Source organism: Peromyscus maniculatus, chromosome 19, assembly GCF_049852395.1.
Source record: "Peromyscus maniculatus bairdii isolate BWxNUB_F1_BW_parent chromosome 19, HU_Pman_BW_mat_3.1, whole genome shotgun sequence".
Classification (NCBI taxonomy): domain Eukaryota; kingdom Metazoa; phylum Chordata; class Mammalia; order Rodentia; family Cricetidae; genus Peromyscus; species Peromyscus maniculatus.
Window position 1 is genome coordinate 29,594,784 of NC_134870.1, and position 13,136 is coordinate 29,607,919.

The following is a 13,136-nucleotide window of genomic DNA, read 5'->3' on the forward strand; positions in this document are numbered from 1 at the left end:
GCAGAAGCACAGTGATGGTTTAAATTGACTGTTCACCAGAAATATTAGCCAAAGTTAAAGTCATTCTGATCCTTCTAAGAACTATGTTATGACACAATCACATACACAATTTCATGCCAGAGTACTTAGAACCCAAAGATTTCCAAATAGTAAGCATTTCTCTCTTTGGTCCTATTTTTAAATAGCTGCAATTTCTGAAAAACAAAGGGATTGTTTTACTCTATACCTATCTATATTTCTTTAGAAAAAGCTACATATTGCTTTTATAACAAAAAAGTATTTCCATTTCAAATAAAAATATTTTTTAGGGGCTGGAGAGATGGCTCAGCAGTTAAGAGCACTGGCTGCTGTTCTAGAGGACCCAGGCTTAATTCCCAGCACTCACATGGCAGCTCACAGCTGTCTGTAACTCCTATTCCAGGGAATCCGATGCCCTTATACAGATACACCTGCAGGCAAAACACCAATGTACATAAAATAAAAATAAATTATTTTAAAAAATAATTTTTTAAAGCTTGAAGAAACAGAGATGTTTAGGATATTTTAAAAGTAGAAAATGTATAAGCCATAATTACAATTCTATAAAAAATTTGTGCAAAGATCAGCCTTGATGCAGTGGGAGGGGCTTGGACCTGCCTTAACTGAATGTACCAGGCTCAGCTGACTCCTTGTGGGAGGCCTTACCTTGTTGGAAGAGGGAATAGGCAGTGGGTTGGAGGGGGAAGGCTGGGGGGGGGGGGAGGGAAGAGAGGGGGATCTGTGGTTGGTATATAAAATGAATAAAAAAAATTTCTTAAAAAAAGTTTGTGCAAAGATAATAACTAGAATATCCATATATCATGTGAAATAAAAGCAAAAAGCAGAAACTCTGGTTTTTGGATACTGATGTTTTGAAAATGTATAAGAAGTTAAAAAAAAAAACTCATTAGCACAGGATTTAAATCAAAACAATTCCCATATTCAAAATGTTCAATACTTTCTCTTCTCCTGCATACCTTAGTAAATATTCTGACAAAGAGAGCACTTGTAGAATTTAAGAACAACAATGCAAAATGAGAGAGCATATTGAACAGCTGGATTCTAAAGCCTAGCTCATCTAACGAAGGCCAACAAAACAGCTCTAGGTGTCTGTGTCCGTGTCCTCCCCATTTAAAGGGAAACGAGGTCAAATCATTTCTAGGGTCTCTTTGGGCACCTGGAAGACTGCAATTGGTTACCACTGCTCTCTTTAAGGGGTGCCCATTGCCTGCTGCTTGCCTGATAATACATATCCTACAAGTGGTTTCTTACCACTTCTTCTTGTGGTTTCAATCACAGGAAACAGACGTCACCCATGGCCTACAAGTAACGAACAAGCTGTATAGCAGAGGCTGAGAGCTGCCGCCAACCAGGACCAACTCCCATCCCTTTATTACAAGGATCAAGAAATCATCAGAGAACCCTGCAAATGAGGAGCCTTGATATATATCTCACACAAAAACAAAACTAAAGGTATCTCTATAAATCCAACAAGATGGAACAGTTTTACAACAGTCCAAAGCTATCAGCTTCTATGGCCAAATAAAGGAACTAAAGAAACTCTACAGCTGACCGAGCGAGTGTTAAGAAAGAATGGTATGGGCTGGAGAGATGACTCAAAGGTTAAGAGCACTTGCTGCTCTTGCAGAGGACCCTGGTCAGTTCCCAGTAGCCACACAGCAGCTCACAACCATCTGTAACTGCAGTTCCAGGGGATCCAATGCCGGCTTCTAAACTCCATGAGCACCAGGCACTCATGTGTTGCACATGGCATACATACATGCAGGTAAAACACTCATACACATGAAATGAAATTTGTTTATTCTGGTTTTTGAGACAGTATTTCTCTGTATAGCCATGGCTGGCCTTGAACTCAGAGATTCATCTGCTTTTGCCTCTTAATTGCTGGGACTGAAGGCATGCGCCACCACTGCCCAGTAATAAATATTTTTTTAAAAACTAAAAGAACGGTGCACTATGACTACTACCATTTACTATGGAGACCCAGACATACCCTGCAGACTACTAGTCTCATTTTCCTCTTTAATGGTCTGTGTAAATCTTCCTATGGCCATGGAAGACTATGGTATTAATAGATTCAAATACCATGGGGACTTGCACTTACTCACTTTACATGAGCACTGGGTCAAATACTGCTCTCACTTAGAGTGGTAAAAGTCAGCAGCCTTGCACTCCGTAAAGTAACTCAGATGTTTAATCATACATAATGTTCCTTCATTAAACACAAGTCAGAACTGTAAGACAGTATCTCCAGAGATAGTAATCATTTTTTCTTCGTAGCACTCTTCTGGTTGGGGTAGTTATGTTAGTGGTTCTCTAGCTCACAGTTACCTTGGTGAGAGATAACTAATGTTTTCAGAACTGTCAATCTCTTATATTAGACCACGAAAGGGAGGAATCTTGAAACAAGACTCTCAAACTAACATTGAAATCAAGTACAGAAAAGGCTAGAAATAACATGAACCAAGTATTACTACTGCTTTTAGGAACCTTAAAAGCTGGCTGGATAGAAGGCAAGACTCCAGAAGAAGACAAATATTTTCACATTCAAGGAAGAGTGAAAAACAAACAGTTCCCTAAGCACGCAACCAAAGGTGACAGACAGCACACTGTCAGGAAGGACATTTGGAAGAAGGCACTGGGCCCAAACACAGGCTCAGATTGTTCTCACAACAGCATTATCTGACTGTGTCCACAATTTGATCACACAGCCTTCAGTTCCAGCTGAATGGCCACATTTTTAAGATCCAGATAATCTCTGAGAAGATGGATGCATTTTGAGTGGTAAAGAATTAAACTACTTAACACCATCAAAAGTAGCAAAAATTATTTGGTGGGGACTAGACAGATGGCTCGGCAATTAAGAATAGTGACTACTCTTCCAGAGGACCAGGGTCAATTCCCAGCACCCATATGTGGGTGTACCCACACAAATAAAATAAAAATAAGTATTTCCTGGACCTTAACAGAAAATCTGAGTTCTTAAATATCCTGACCTCATAATGTCATCACCATACATTATATAGCCCCAAAGTGATATCAATGTATATCACATGCTATAAAATGCTGATTTTCAGTCCTTTTTTTCTAAAGGTTTTTACAAGAAGGGAACCTAAAATTTCTGCCAAGGAAAATAACTGATGTGGCTTTAGCTTTCCTAATGATCTACTTCCCATCTCTCTGTGACTCCTGTAACAATGGGATTTTCTTTTTTTTTTTTAAATTTACTCATTTTTACTTTATTTGCATTGGTGCATTACCTGCACATATGTCTATATGAGGGTGTCAGATCTTGGAGTTACAGACAGTTGTTAGCTGCCATGTGGGTGCTGGGAATTGAACCCAGGTCCTCTGGAAGAACAGTCAGTGCTCTTAACCGCTGAGCCATCTCTCTAGCCCCCAACAATGGAATGGGATTTTCTTTCACTTCCAGCACACATTCACATACCTGAACCTCTGTTTGCACTTTTCCCCACCTTAGAAAATTCCTTCCAGGGCCAGTCACAGTACTCATCTCCTAGGAAATGAACACTACCCATTACCGTACTGGATTTCTTACAGAATCTAAGACACCAGCACACTGGCATAGGCCTTAGGAATGATTCATAATAACCCTCAGGTTTTGTAAGAAAAGACCAAGCAAACTGAAGTCACTTGTCCAAAATTCATACGACTAATTAGTAGTGGTATGGTCACAACCATGCAGCAATACATGCATGGAAAGAGCAGACCATCCAATTCTAGACTGTGTACTATGCAGGTCATGGGTTCAAGATAACCTTTCTCATCTAAAAAACAAAGGGCTAGTTAAACTGTATCATTCTAACATTCTTTCATATCCATCATTCAAGATTCTGAAATTCAGCTCTTTTCTCAGATCAATAACACTTCCATTTAATTTTCCAAGTTCTTTAAATTTGGATACCATTTAAAGTTTATGCTGAGCTCAAAGTGCAGCTCAGTGGTAGATCACTGGCCTACCATACACAAAGCCACAAGTATGATCCCCAGCACACACACACACACACACACACACACACACACACACACACACACACACATTTTACGTTCACAGCCTTGGATAGAGCCTTTCCTTCCTAGTTGAGTATATATATATGGCTGAGATTATAACCTCTTAAAAAATCAAGGCTGAAATCTGATACAATAACCACACGACTCTATGATTAGTTTTCGGATCCAAGGTAGCTCTATTTGGGCATGGGCAAAAAGAGAAACTTGTTCTCTACTTTTAACCACGAATGATACAGAAAATTATAGTTCCATGCACTTGGATCTCTGGGGCAATGTCTTAATTATTAACTACAGGCAAATAACTGCCGGGTCTAAAGAGCAAAGTCAGCAGTTCTCACTCAGATGAAGAAGAGACCCTGGAGTTAGTAGTCATTTGCAATCCTTAAGTTTCAGGACAGTAAGTGTTTAGGAATGCCCAACATCAAATTTAAACATGAAAAGGTTAACTGTGAAGATGGGCTTAGGCCTTAGTTCCGCCTCACTTTCTCTGTCTGTCACCACTACTTGCTGCTCTCAACAACTGAAACTCCAGACAGATGATGCTGTCTACTTACAAAGGAAATCAGGTTACTCAAAAAAAAAAAAAAAAAAAAAAAAAAAAATGTTTTGCACAACTGAGTAATAACTCCTGAGCCAGAGGGAAGATGGGGTTTGCATTCTCAGTACAGCTACTTTTTCATGTCTAAGATAATTTTAATTATGATTCTTCCAATCACTTCAAAGTCTAAATTAGCAAACACACAAAGCATTTGGGCACTTAGCCAATGCACTTTGTACATCTAAACCCTGTACTACTTTCCCACTAATCGGACTCTAAGAGAATCCAGTTTTAATAGACTACAGATGACCAAAGGACTCTAAGGAGATACCACCAAAATTTTCCAGGAAATTTCTAGAAGTGAATACTCTTACAGAGCAGATGTGAAAGGCTGATTACACATGAACTGACACTACAAAATAATGAATCAGTCAGTAAGACCTAATGTGAATCCCAGCTCTGCTACTTTCTACTTGTGTGTCTCAAGCAGGTTGCCCAATCTCAGTGGACTCTAATCCAGTCACCTACAAAGTGAAAATAATAGCAGTGCCTCTTTTACAGAGCCAGTGTAGATACTCATGAGTCACTGTCTCCAACACTCCTTAGCGCATTGCTAGGCACACAGGAAGCGTTCATTCGGATTGTTATTGCTGCCAGTTATAATTACTCTTTATCCTGGAATTAATCTATCATCCTCATGTAAAAACTCTAAATCTTCACTAATATTTATACATTTTAAGACTGACATTATACAACAAGTAGCACACTGAGTACAAGAAAACAAAAGTGAGCACTATCTAACTGCGTGTGTGTGTGTGTGTGTGTGTGTGTGTGTGTGTGTGTGTGTGTGTAAGAGAAAGAGAGGGGGAGGGGAGAATTGGAATCTCAAAGTCCCTGATCCTACAAATTTCAGAAAGGCCATTCTTGCCCACAGGTGAAAGTCCCAATTCAAAACCAACATGTGGAACTAAAGCATGGAAAAGAAAAGTGGCAAGGCTTTTAGCAAAAATGTTGAAATGATACAAAGACCAACAGAGGGGAAAAAGGGATTTCTTCAAAATTAAGCATACCCCCCGCCTTTTTTTCCCCAAAATATACTATTAAGAAATTTAAATGAGGGGCAGAGATGGCTCAGTAGTTAAGAGCACTAGCTGTTCTTCCAGAGGACCCGGGTTCAATTCCCAGCACCCACATGGCAGCTCACAATTGTCTGTAACTCCAGTTCCAGGGGATCTGACACCCTCACATAGACATACATTCAAGCAAAACACCAACGCACATAAAATAAATAAATCTTAAAAGAAATTTAAATGGTTAAACAAGAAGAATAAAATACGTGCAAAACACATATATTCCAAAGACTTGTACTAAGCTAAAACCAAAACAAAGATGTAACGACCAGAACCTTAAACAGATTCAAGGAAGACAAAGAACAGGTAAGGACACACACATCATCAGGGCCTCAACAGTTATAGCCACACTGAGGAAGCACCACACACACACTAGAAGGCCAACATTTCAGGACTGCTCTATTGGGAGTGGGCAAGGGTCGCCAACTCAGTACGGTCTGGTCCATACTGCTAGGATCCAGGGTCTCCATATGTTAAGAGAGATCTCACTTCTTTTAATTCAGTTCCATTAGGATAAAATTCCTCCCAAGTCTGTCTATTCTGTCCTACTTGAAAAAAATATAAACAATGTTTAAAAGGCAAATGACACGCCCTAATTGTCACCGAGCCAAGCAATAGAGAACTAGCTTCTTTTCCCTCTTGCACCTTTCCCCTATAAGTCCACTCCTATGTTACTATTTAATAAAGGAAACAAAGGAACCAAAATGTCTGCTTCCCCTCTGATTACTCATCCACCTTCTACCTTTCAGCGCCTTGATGTTGTCAGCATACAACTGCAAGAAGTGACTGATACCTAGGTGTTTGGACTTGATGAAATGTGAAACTCTTTTAGCACTAACCTTTTTTTTTTGTTGTTGTTGTTGTTGTTTGTTTTTTTTTTGTTTGTTTGTTTGTTTGTTTGTTTGTTTTTTCAAGACAGGGTTTCTCTGTGTAGTTTTGGTGCCTGTCCTGGATCTCACTCTGTAGACCAGGCTGGCCTTGAACTCACAGAGATCCTCCTGGCTCTGCCTCCCAAGTGCTGGGATTAAAGGCGTGCGCCACCACCGCCCAGCAGCACTAACGTTTTTTATATTCTTTTAACATTTGTTTGTTTGTTTGTTTGGTGTGTGTGTGTGTGTGTGTGTATTTGAGAATGGCTGCCCACGTGGAAGTGTTAGTCCTTTCCTTCCATGTGGGTCCTGGGGTTCGAACACATCTTCAGACTTAGCGCAAATGCCTATATTACCCTCTGAGACATCTCACCGGGCCCCAGCTCTCAAGTGTTACGGGCACCATTCATAACAAGCTTTAATAATGAACAGAAGTTTAAAAAAAAAAAAATCTCAAAACTGAAAGAATGACTGACCCACTTATCCTATAATGAGGAAATTCATTAAAATATTAGTCTCAATATTTGTCTTTTTCCACAGTAAACCTTTTAGGTCCTTAAAAAGGAGTTAATGATTCTAAAAACTGGGGCTGGGGGTGGGGGTGTTTTCTTGGTTTGGTTTGGTTTTGGTTTTTTGGGTTTGTTTTGTGGTTTTTGTTTGTTTGTTTGTTTTTGAGAAGATAGGTTTGCATAGTGATTACTATTTTTTCCAAGTTTGGCTTCCAGAAAGTTTAGTATTCCCTCCATCCCCCACCCCACCCCTGAAACAGGGTTTCTTTCTATGTAGCCCTGGCAGTCCTGGAACTTACTGCATAGACCAGGCTAGCCTCGGCCTCAGAGATCCACCTGCCTAAGATTAAAGGCATGTGCCACCATGGCCTGCTCAGAAATTTTGGTCTTAATCGTTTCTAATTGCCTTGGCTATGCTCAAACCAGCCACCAGAAGAGCACCAAAGGGGTGAATACAGACAAGCAGCTGGCTACAGGGAAGTGTCAGATAATAGTAACAGGCAAACACCCAGCTGCTTCGCCAAGATGCTCGTGTCCCTACACCAAGAAACAAGTGATTGAAAGCAGAAGGCTCAAGACAAAAAAGAAAAAAATCTTAACATAAACTAGTTTCAAAATGAGAATGGTTTTTGTAACTATGAATGTTTTCAACAAACACAGAGTAGAAGGAACCACTTTCATATTGTGTCCCTACCATGTCTCATATTTCCTGTTAATCAACATGATTTTAACCTATTCTTCTGAGTCACATGTGGTATACAACTGTATCTTTTGGGTCTCTATTACATTCCACTGAAGACAGAATTCTCCCCTAGAATAACTTGGCAATCCATTTATAAACTACAGTGTGGACCAATAAGGATAGCAAAAGGTTATACAGAATATCATACAGAATACACAATAGGTCTGTTTTGGTCCATGTGCTTATCAGAGTTATACTGTTCCTCATCACGAATACTACTGCTTCCTTAGGTTTTATAACAAACAATTTACAGTCCATAAAACTGTTCAGCTCCTGATGATTAGAGAGATGGCTCAGTGGTTAAGAGCACTTGTTGCTCTTGCAGAGGACCTGGGTTCGGTTCCCAGCACTTACATGGTAGTTCACAACCATCTGTGACTCTAGTTCCAGAGATCCAGTGCCATCCTCAGACCTCCTTAAGCACCAAGCATACATGGTGAACATACACACACATGCAGGCAAAACACTCACACACATAAAATAAAAACAAATACATCTTTTAAAAAAAAGCCTTTTCAGTTGTTTTAAGTACTGGAACATTTACCAACTCTCCTTGCTTTTTGAACTTATGTTCTTCATTGAATCAGGAATCGCTGTTCTTAAAATGTCTTAATTTCTCAACTGTGTGAGAAGACATGTAATCTATTAAATGCAGGGATACTCTACAGCCTCCTACCACTGGCTCTCCTTACATATATTTCAGAAATGAGTGTATTGGACACCCACATTCGTCCCTGCTGCAAAGTCAGAAACACTCTGTTCACTCGGAATTTTTATTTTCCTTCCTTTGAAAGGATTCCGAAAGGAACTGGAATGATGCTGTAGAAGGGAAACGCTCATGGCCCAGAAGACAGACTCATCAAGAACCAAGGGGAAAACCAGGCAGCCCAGCATCAACATTTGCAGCAGCCATGCCTTTCAAAGATGATGCTTATTCACTTTTTAAACTAGGATCCGCTGCTCTCCACACAAGATGCCTCAGAGGGTGAAGAGCAGATCTCAGGTAATTTATGAGCTTTCTTGTCAGCCTACCTGTACTTAGGATGTGCATAAGCCAGAAAGGCATGAACTGCAGCCCTTCAAAGGCAAACCACCTGCTCAGAAAGGTATGGAGCAGCAGCCAAAGGGACGGCAGCCACTCGAATGCAAACCTCCCAGCACACTCAGTCCAAGCCAGAGGGTTTATATAGCACACTCAGAAGGGGAGCTCTGGCGGATACCACACTTCAGAAAAGGTGGAGTAGGCGAAAGAGCTTCGAGTTTGGTTCCAGCCAGTAGTTGAAGAAAGCTGAGCCCTGGGTGACAAAAGCACCCGGCAATCTCACCCACTCCACCCACTCACACATACTTATACACACAGAGACAAAGAGAAGTGGATTGCAATGCTCCTTGTCTCTCGTTTTCATAGTTCTCATAAAGAGCAGTGAGAACGAATATCCTGGTGCCTTAAGGTAGATTATATTTAGCAATTAGGAAGTGAAGCAGCCTGCTTTCCTGGAAACCTTCCAATCCTCACTATTTGCAATACCCAGTTTTTTAAAATTCAGTAACGTTAAGGGTTAAAACCAGAACCTCAGTAAAAGAGAACTAGGTTCAGCTCCACCCTCTGCAAAGGAAATATCAACAACTCTGAGCCAAATCCACTCAGCGAACACAAGACTCTGTGACGTGCCAAAAAACAGGTGAAAAAGAAGTGGAGTTTCCTGGGATTTCTCAACTTACAGGACCACACACTTAAGTAGATCTCACCAACTTATGAAACACAAGTGTCAGAACAAATAAAAAGCACATATAAAACTTGGAGGAAAAAAAAAACAGTAACAAGTCACAGAGGTCACTACAAATCAGCAAGAATAGCTAGTTTGGATAGAGAAGGTCAAACAGTATCCATGGTAACAAAATCAAAACAAAAAGATCCGGAAATAGAAGGAACACAGGCCCTAAAACTTACATTTTGGAAGGAAAGTTCTCAAACTGGAGGGTCAATTCCTACCTTTAAGGAAAGAACCCAAGGCTATACACTGCCCTGGTCACCTAGGATCCTATTTCTACAAAGGTATTTGCCGGATCAAACAGTTACTGACAGCCTGTATGTCACTGGAAAGGACAGAACAGGAGCACCTGGTCTTGCTAGAAATAGGAAGAGATGAGTCAGTCACTCTTTTAATTCAGTTTTGTATGCTCCCAACTCTCCAGGTCACAAAACGTTTTCTTCCCACTTCACAACTTGATCAGTTGACTTCTCAAAACATGTGGACTTGGATCAGAACGCTGAGGGGGGAAAAGGGGGGTGCGCGAAAGAAAGCAGGGGAGAGGGAAGAGTTACAAGCCATTTAGCTGGTCAGAGAGATTGCCAACGAAGTATCTAGTTAGCAAATGTCAAACGGTTGAGCAGAAACTCCCTTTTTGACTGCTCAGTATCTTTCAAAGCTTTCACAGTAAGAGGCAAGGAGCTCCCTGGAGAGAAGAAAGAGGACTTAAGTCAGGAGAGGCAACAGGTAGTACAATATCGAGTTACATGAACATCGGCAGTCCCTGGGACTGGGAGTGACAACCGGCCCTAAGGAAAGATACACTCTCCCACAGGTAGGAAAAGGGATGTCGAGAACCCAGGAGCACAGAAGATGGCAAAAGGTGAGTGGAGGAAATGGCTATTATTTTTAAAAAGTGTGAAAAGCAAACTACTCACAAACTTACTGGACTTGCCCAAGGGGTTAATCACCATCTCGGGTCATGAAGGGCATAGCAGCGTGAGAAAAGTTCTACACCTCTGAGGTGGTGAGCAACATGGCAAAAAAAAACAGGTTTTGTGGCCAGGGAAATACTGAGGTCCATTACTGCCATGCCCCAATGACCACAGGACCTGGGCAGGAACCCATACCCGTAATTACAAGGACAAACGTCCAGAGGAGGAGGGAAGACAGGACTCAAGCCAGGTAACATTCCTGAGGGGAAGCATTAGCAGGTGACACCGGGCTGAGGGCCCTGGAAGGGGACAGGGCGGGAGGAAAGTTAGCAGGTGAGAGAGCTCACTAGTGAGGAAGGAAATGACCTTTTAGAAGAAAGAGAATACCCCAAACGGAGTATGGGTGAGAAGAGGAAAAAGGGACCCAGAACAGCTTACAGGGGGCCAAGAAGAAAAAAAAAAAGAAAAGAAAGAAAATAAATAAAAATAAAATAAAATAAAAAGACGTGTGGGGGTACTAGAGGCACAAGAAAGGAAGTGGGGCTGCGAGTCCGCGGGGCCACGGGGGCGGGAGCGCAGAGCCTGGCGACCCAAGAGCGAGGGAAGCTCCGAGGTGGCCGAGGCGAGGGCCAGGTGGGAGTCCCCGGGCTTCCCGCGGTCCCGGAGGGGGAGACGGTGCGACCGCGAAGCCCAGGACCCAGCGAAACCAGGAAGAGAGGCGCGGGGGCGGCTCCCCGGCGGCAGGCAGGCGCCCCCGGAGGGGCGGCGAGGGTCGCCCGAGTTCAGAGGGCGGCCACCCCGCCAGGCGGAGGGGCAGGGTGGGAGGGACACTCACAAATTTCTTGGGTTTGCCGCCGTCGCCGCCCGTCGCGGGCAGCTCCTCCGGGATCCGACCCTTCTTCTTGTCCCGGGTCCCGCGGCCGGGCCCCAGGCCCCCGCCGGACGGCTCCATGTCCTGGTTAGCGCCGGCCAGGGACCCTCCCCGGTCTACGCCACTCGCGCCCCGCTGCCCGGAGCCAGCAACCACCGCCGCCGCCGCCGCCGCCCAGCAGCCTTCTTAGCCGGCCGCCGCGCCCCGCCTCATTAACATGCTGGGCTGCGCGCGCCTCATGAATATACAACGGTGACGCCTCGCTCCCGCCCGCCTGCCCCACTTCCGCCCGGACCCGCAGCCCCTACCAATGGGGGAAGGGAGTGGGGGTGGAGGGACGCCGCGGAAGCGCGCTACCTGCCCGGCGGGCCTAACCATTCGGACCCACGTGTAGGGGGGGGGACGGAAAGGGGGCGGTGCTGCTCTGCCAGGCCGCCGCGGGGAGTGCTGCCCCCTGGCGGTTGGAACAGAGGAGGCCTTCGGGCTCCCACGCAGGGCCCACGTGGCTGTAAGGCTAGACCACCTCACACCCCAGCCAGAATTTTATTGTCTGGACCGAGACCCTTATCGTAGAAACACTTGTTATTCTGGATGAAAATTTAATGCTAGGTTTTGTGGGATGATGCAGTTTGTATCTATAGGATTCCCCGGGCAGTAAGTGCATTAAAAAATAATGTAAAAATTGAGTTACCTGATATAGAAAACGATGGGCCAGGAACTGAGTCTGAGCCAGCGCCGATCTAGACCAGCTATGGAGTTACATTACCCAGCTCTGAATCCTAGCTTAGCTTTCTAATTGTTTCTTATGTAGACAAACTAATTATTGCCAATAGCCTAAGCAGCAATTAAACAGTTTACTACATCCCTGGCACAAACCATAGGCCAGGCTGTATGTTAAACATGGCATCTTTTCTCACTGAATCCTCACGATTTCCAGATAGACTCTACTGGTATCACCATTTAAGAAACTGAGACTCTGGGAGTTGAAGTGACTTGTAACATAATTGACAGAAACTTTACACACAGATTAATCGGACAGCCAAACCATATTAAACCAAGATTTCCGACAGGCATAAACCAAATGTGTCTGCATGGGTTCTCTAGGTATGGTCTTTACATGATCTCTCTCAGCAACTCCATCCGTTCTCCTGACTACGTCTACCAACAGGAGGCCTTTAGGGATGGACCGAATAATCCCGAAGACTGCAGAAAAGGATTTCAAGTGTATGTATATTCCTGAGGACGGGTCGGTCACTTTTGGGAGCCTCCAGTGCTCAGATGCAATATCAGGGTCTCCACTAACCTTGCTGTCTCCTAAATATGGCCCTCATCTCCCTCGTGTTCCCAGCCTTCCAACTGCTGGATGAGAAGTTGCATCGGTGTGCAGTTCTCACGGCAGGCTGTCCAGGATTCCAACGCTACTTACTTCTAAGTACACTCTTTTCTTGTACCACTGTCCACACCTCCATTTACCATGCCCCTGACTGTAAAGTCTTCCAGGAAAGGGTCTGTGTTTGTAGTCCATACAGCTGCAGTTTCTTTCCTTTTTTTTTTTTTTTGAGACAGGGTTTCTCTGTGTAGCTTTGCGACTTTCCTGGAACTCACTCCATAGCCCAGGCTGGCCTCGAACTCACAGAGATCTGCCTGGCTCTGCCTCCCGAGTGCTGGGATTAAAGGTATGTGCCACCACTGCCCGGCTAGCTGCAGTTTCTTACATCCA

At 43.5% G+C, this 13,136-nt stretch overlaps 1 protein-coding gene across 1 annotated transcript in view; it reads right to left on the reverse strand.

Annotated features, from left to right (window-relative positions):
* Window positions 1-11,630, reverse strand: part of LOC102907371 (protein diaphanous homolog 1) — a 50,210-nt gene extending 38,580 nt beyond the window's left edge. The window contains exon 1 of the mRNA XM_006989220.4: window positions 11,381-11,630. Within this exon, the coding sequence (XP_006989282.2) occupies window positions 11,381-11,497 (117 nt within the window). The 5' untranslated portion in view covers window positions 11,498-11,630. The remainder of the gene's footprint in view (window positions 1-11,380) is intronic.
* Between the last annotated feature and the right edge of the window lie 1,506 nt (window positions 11,631-13,136).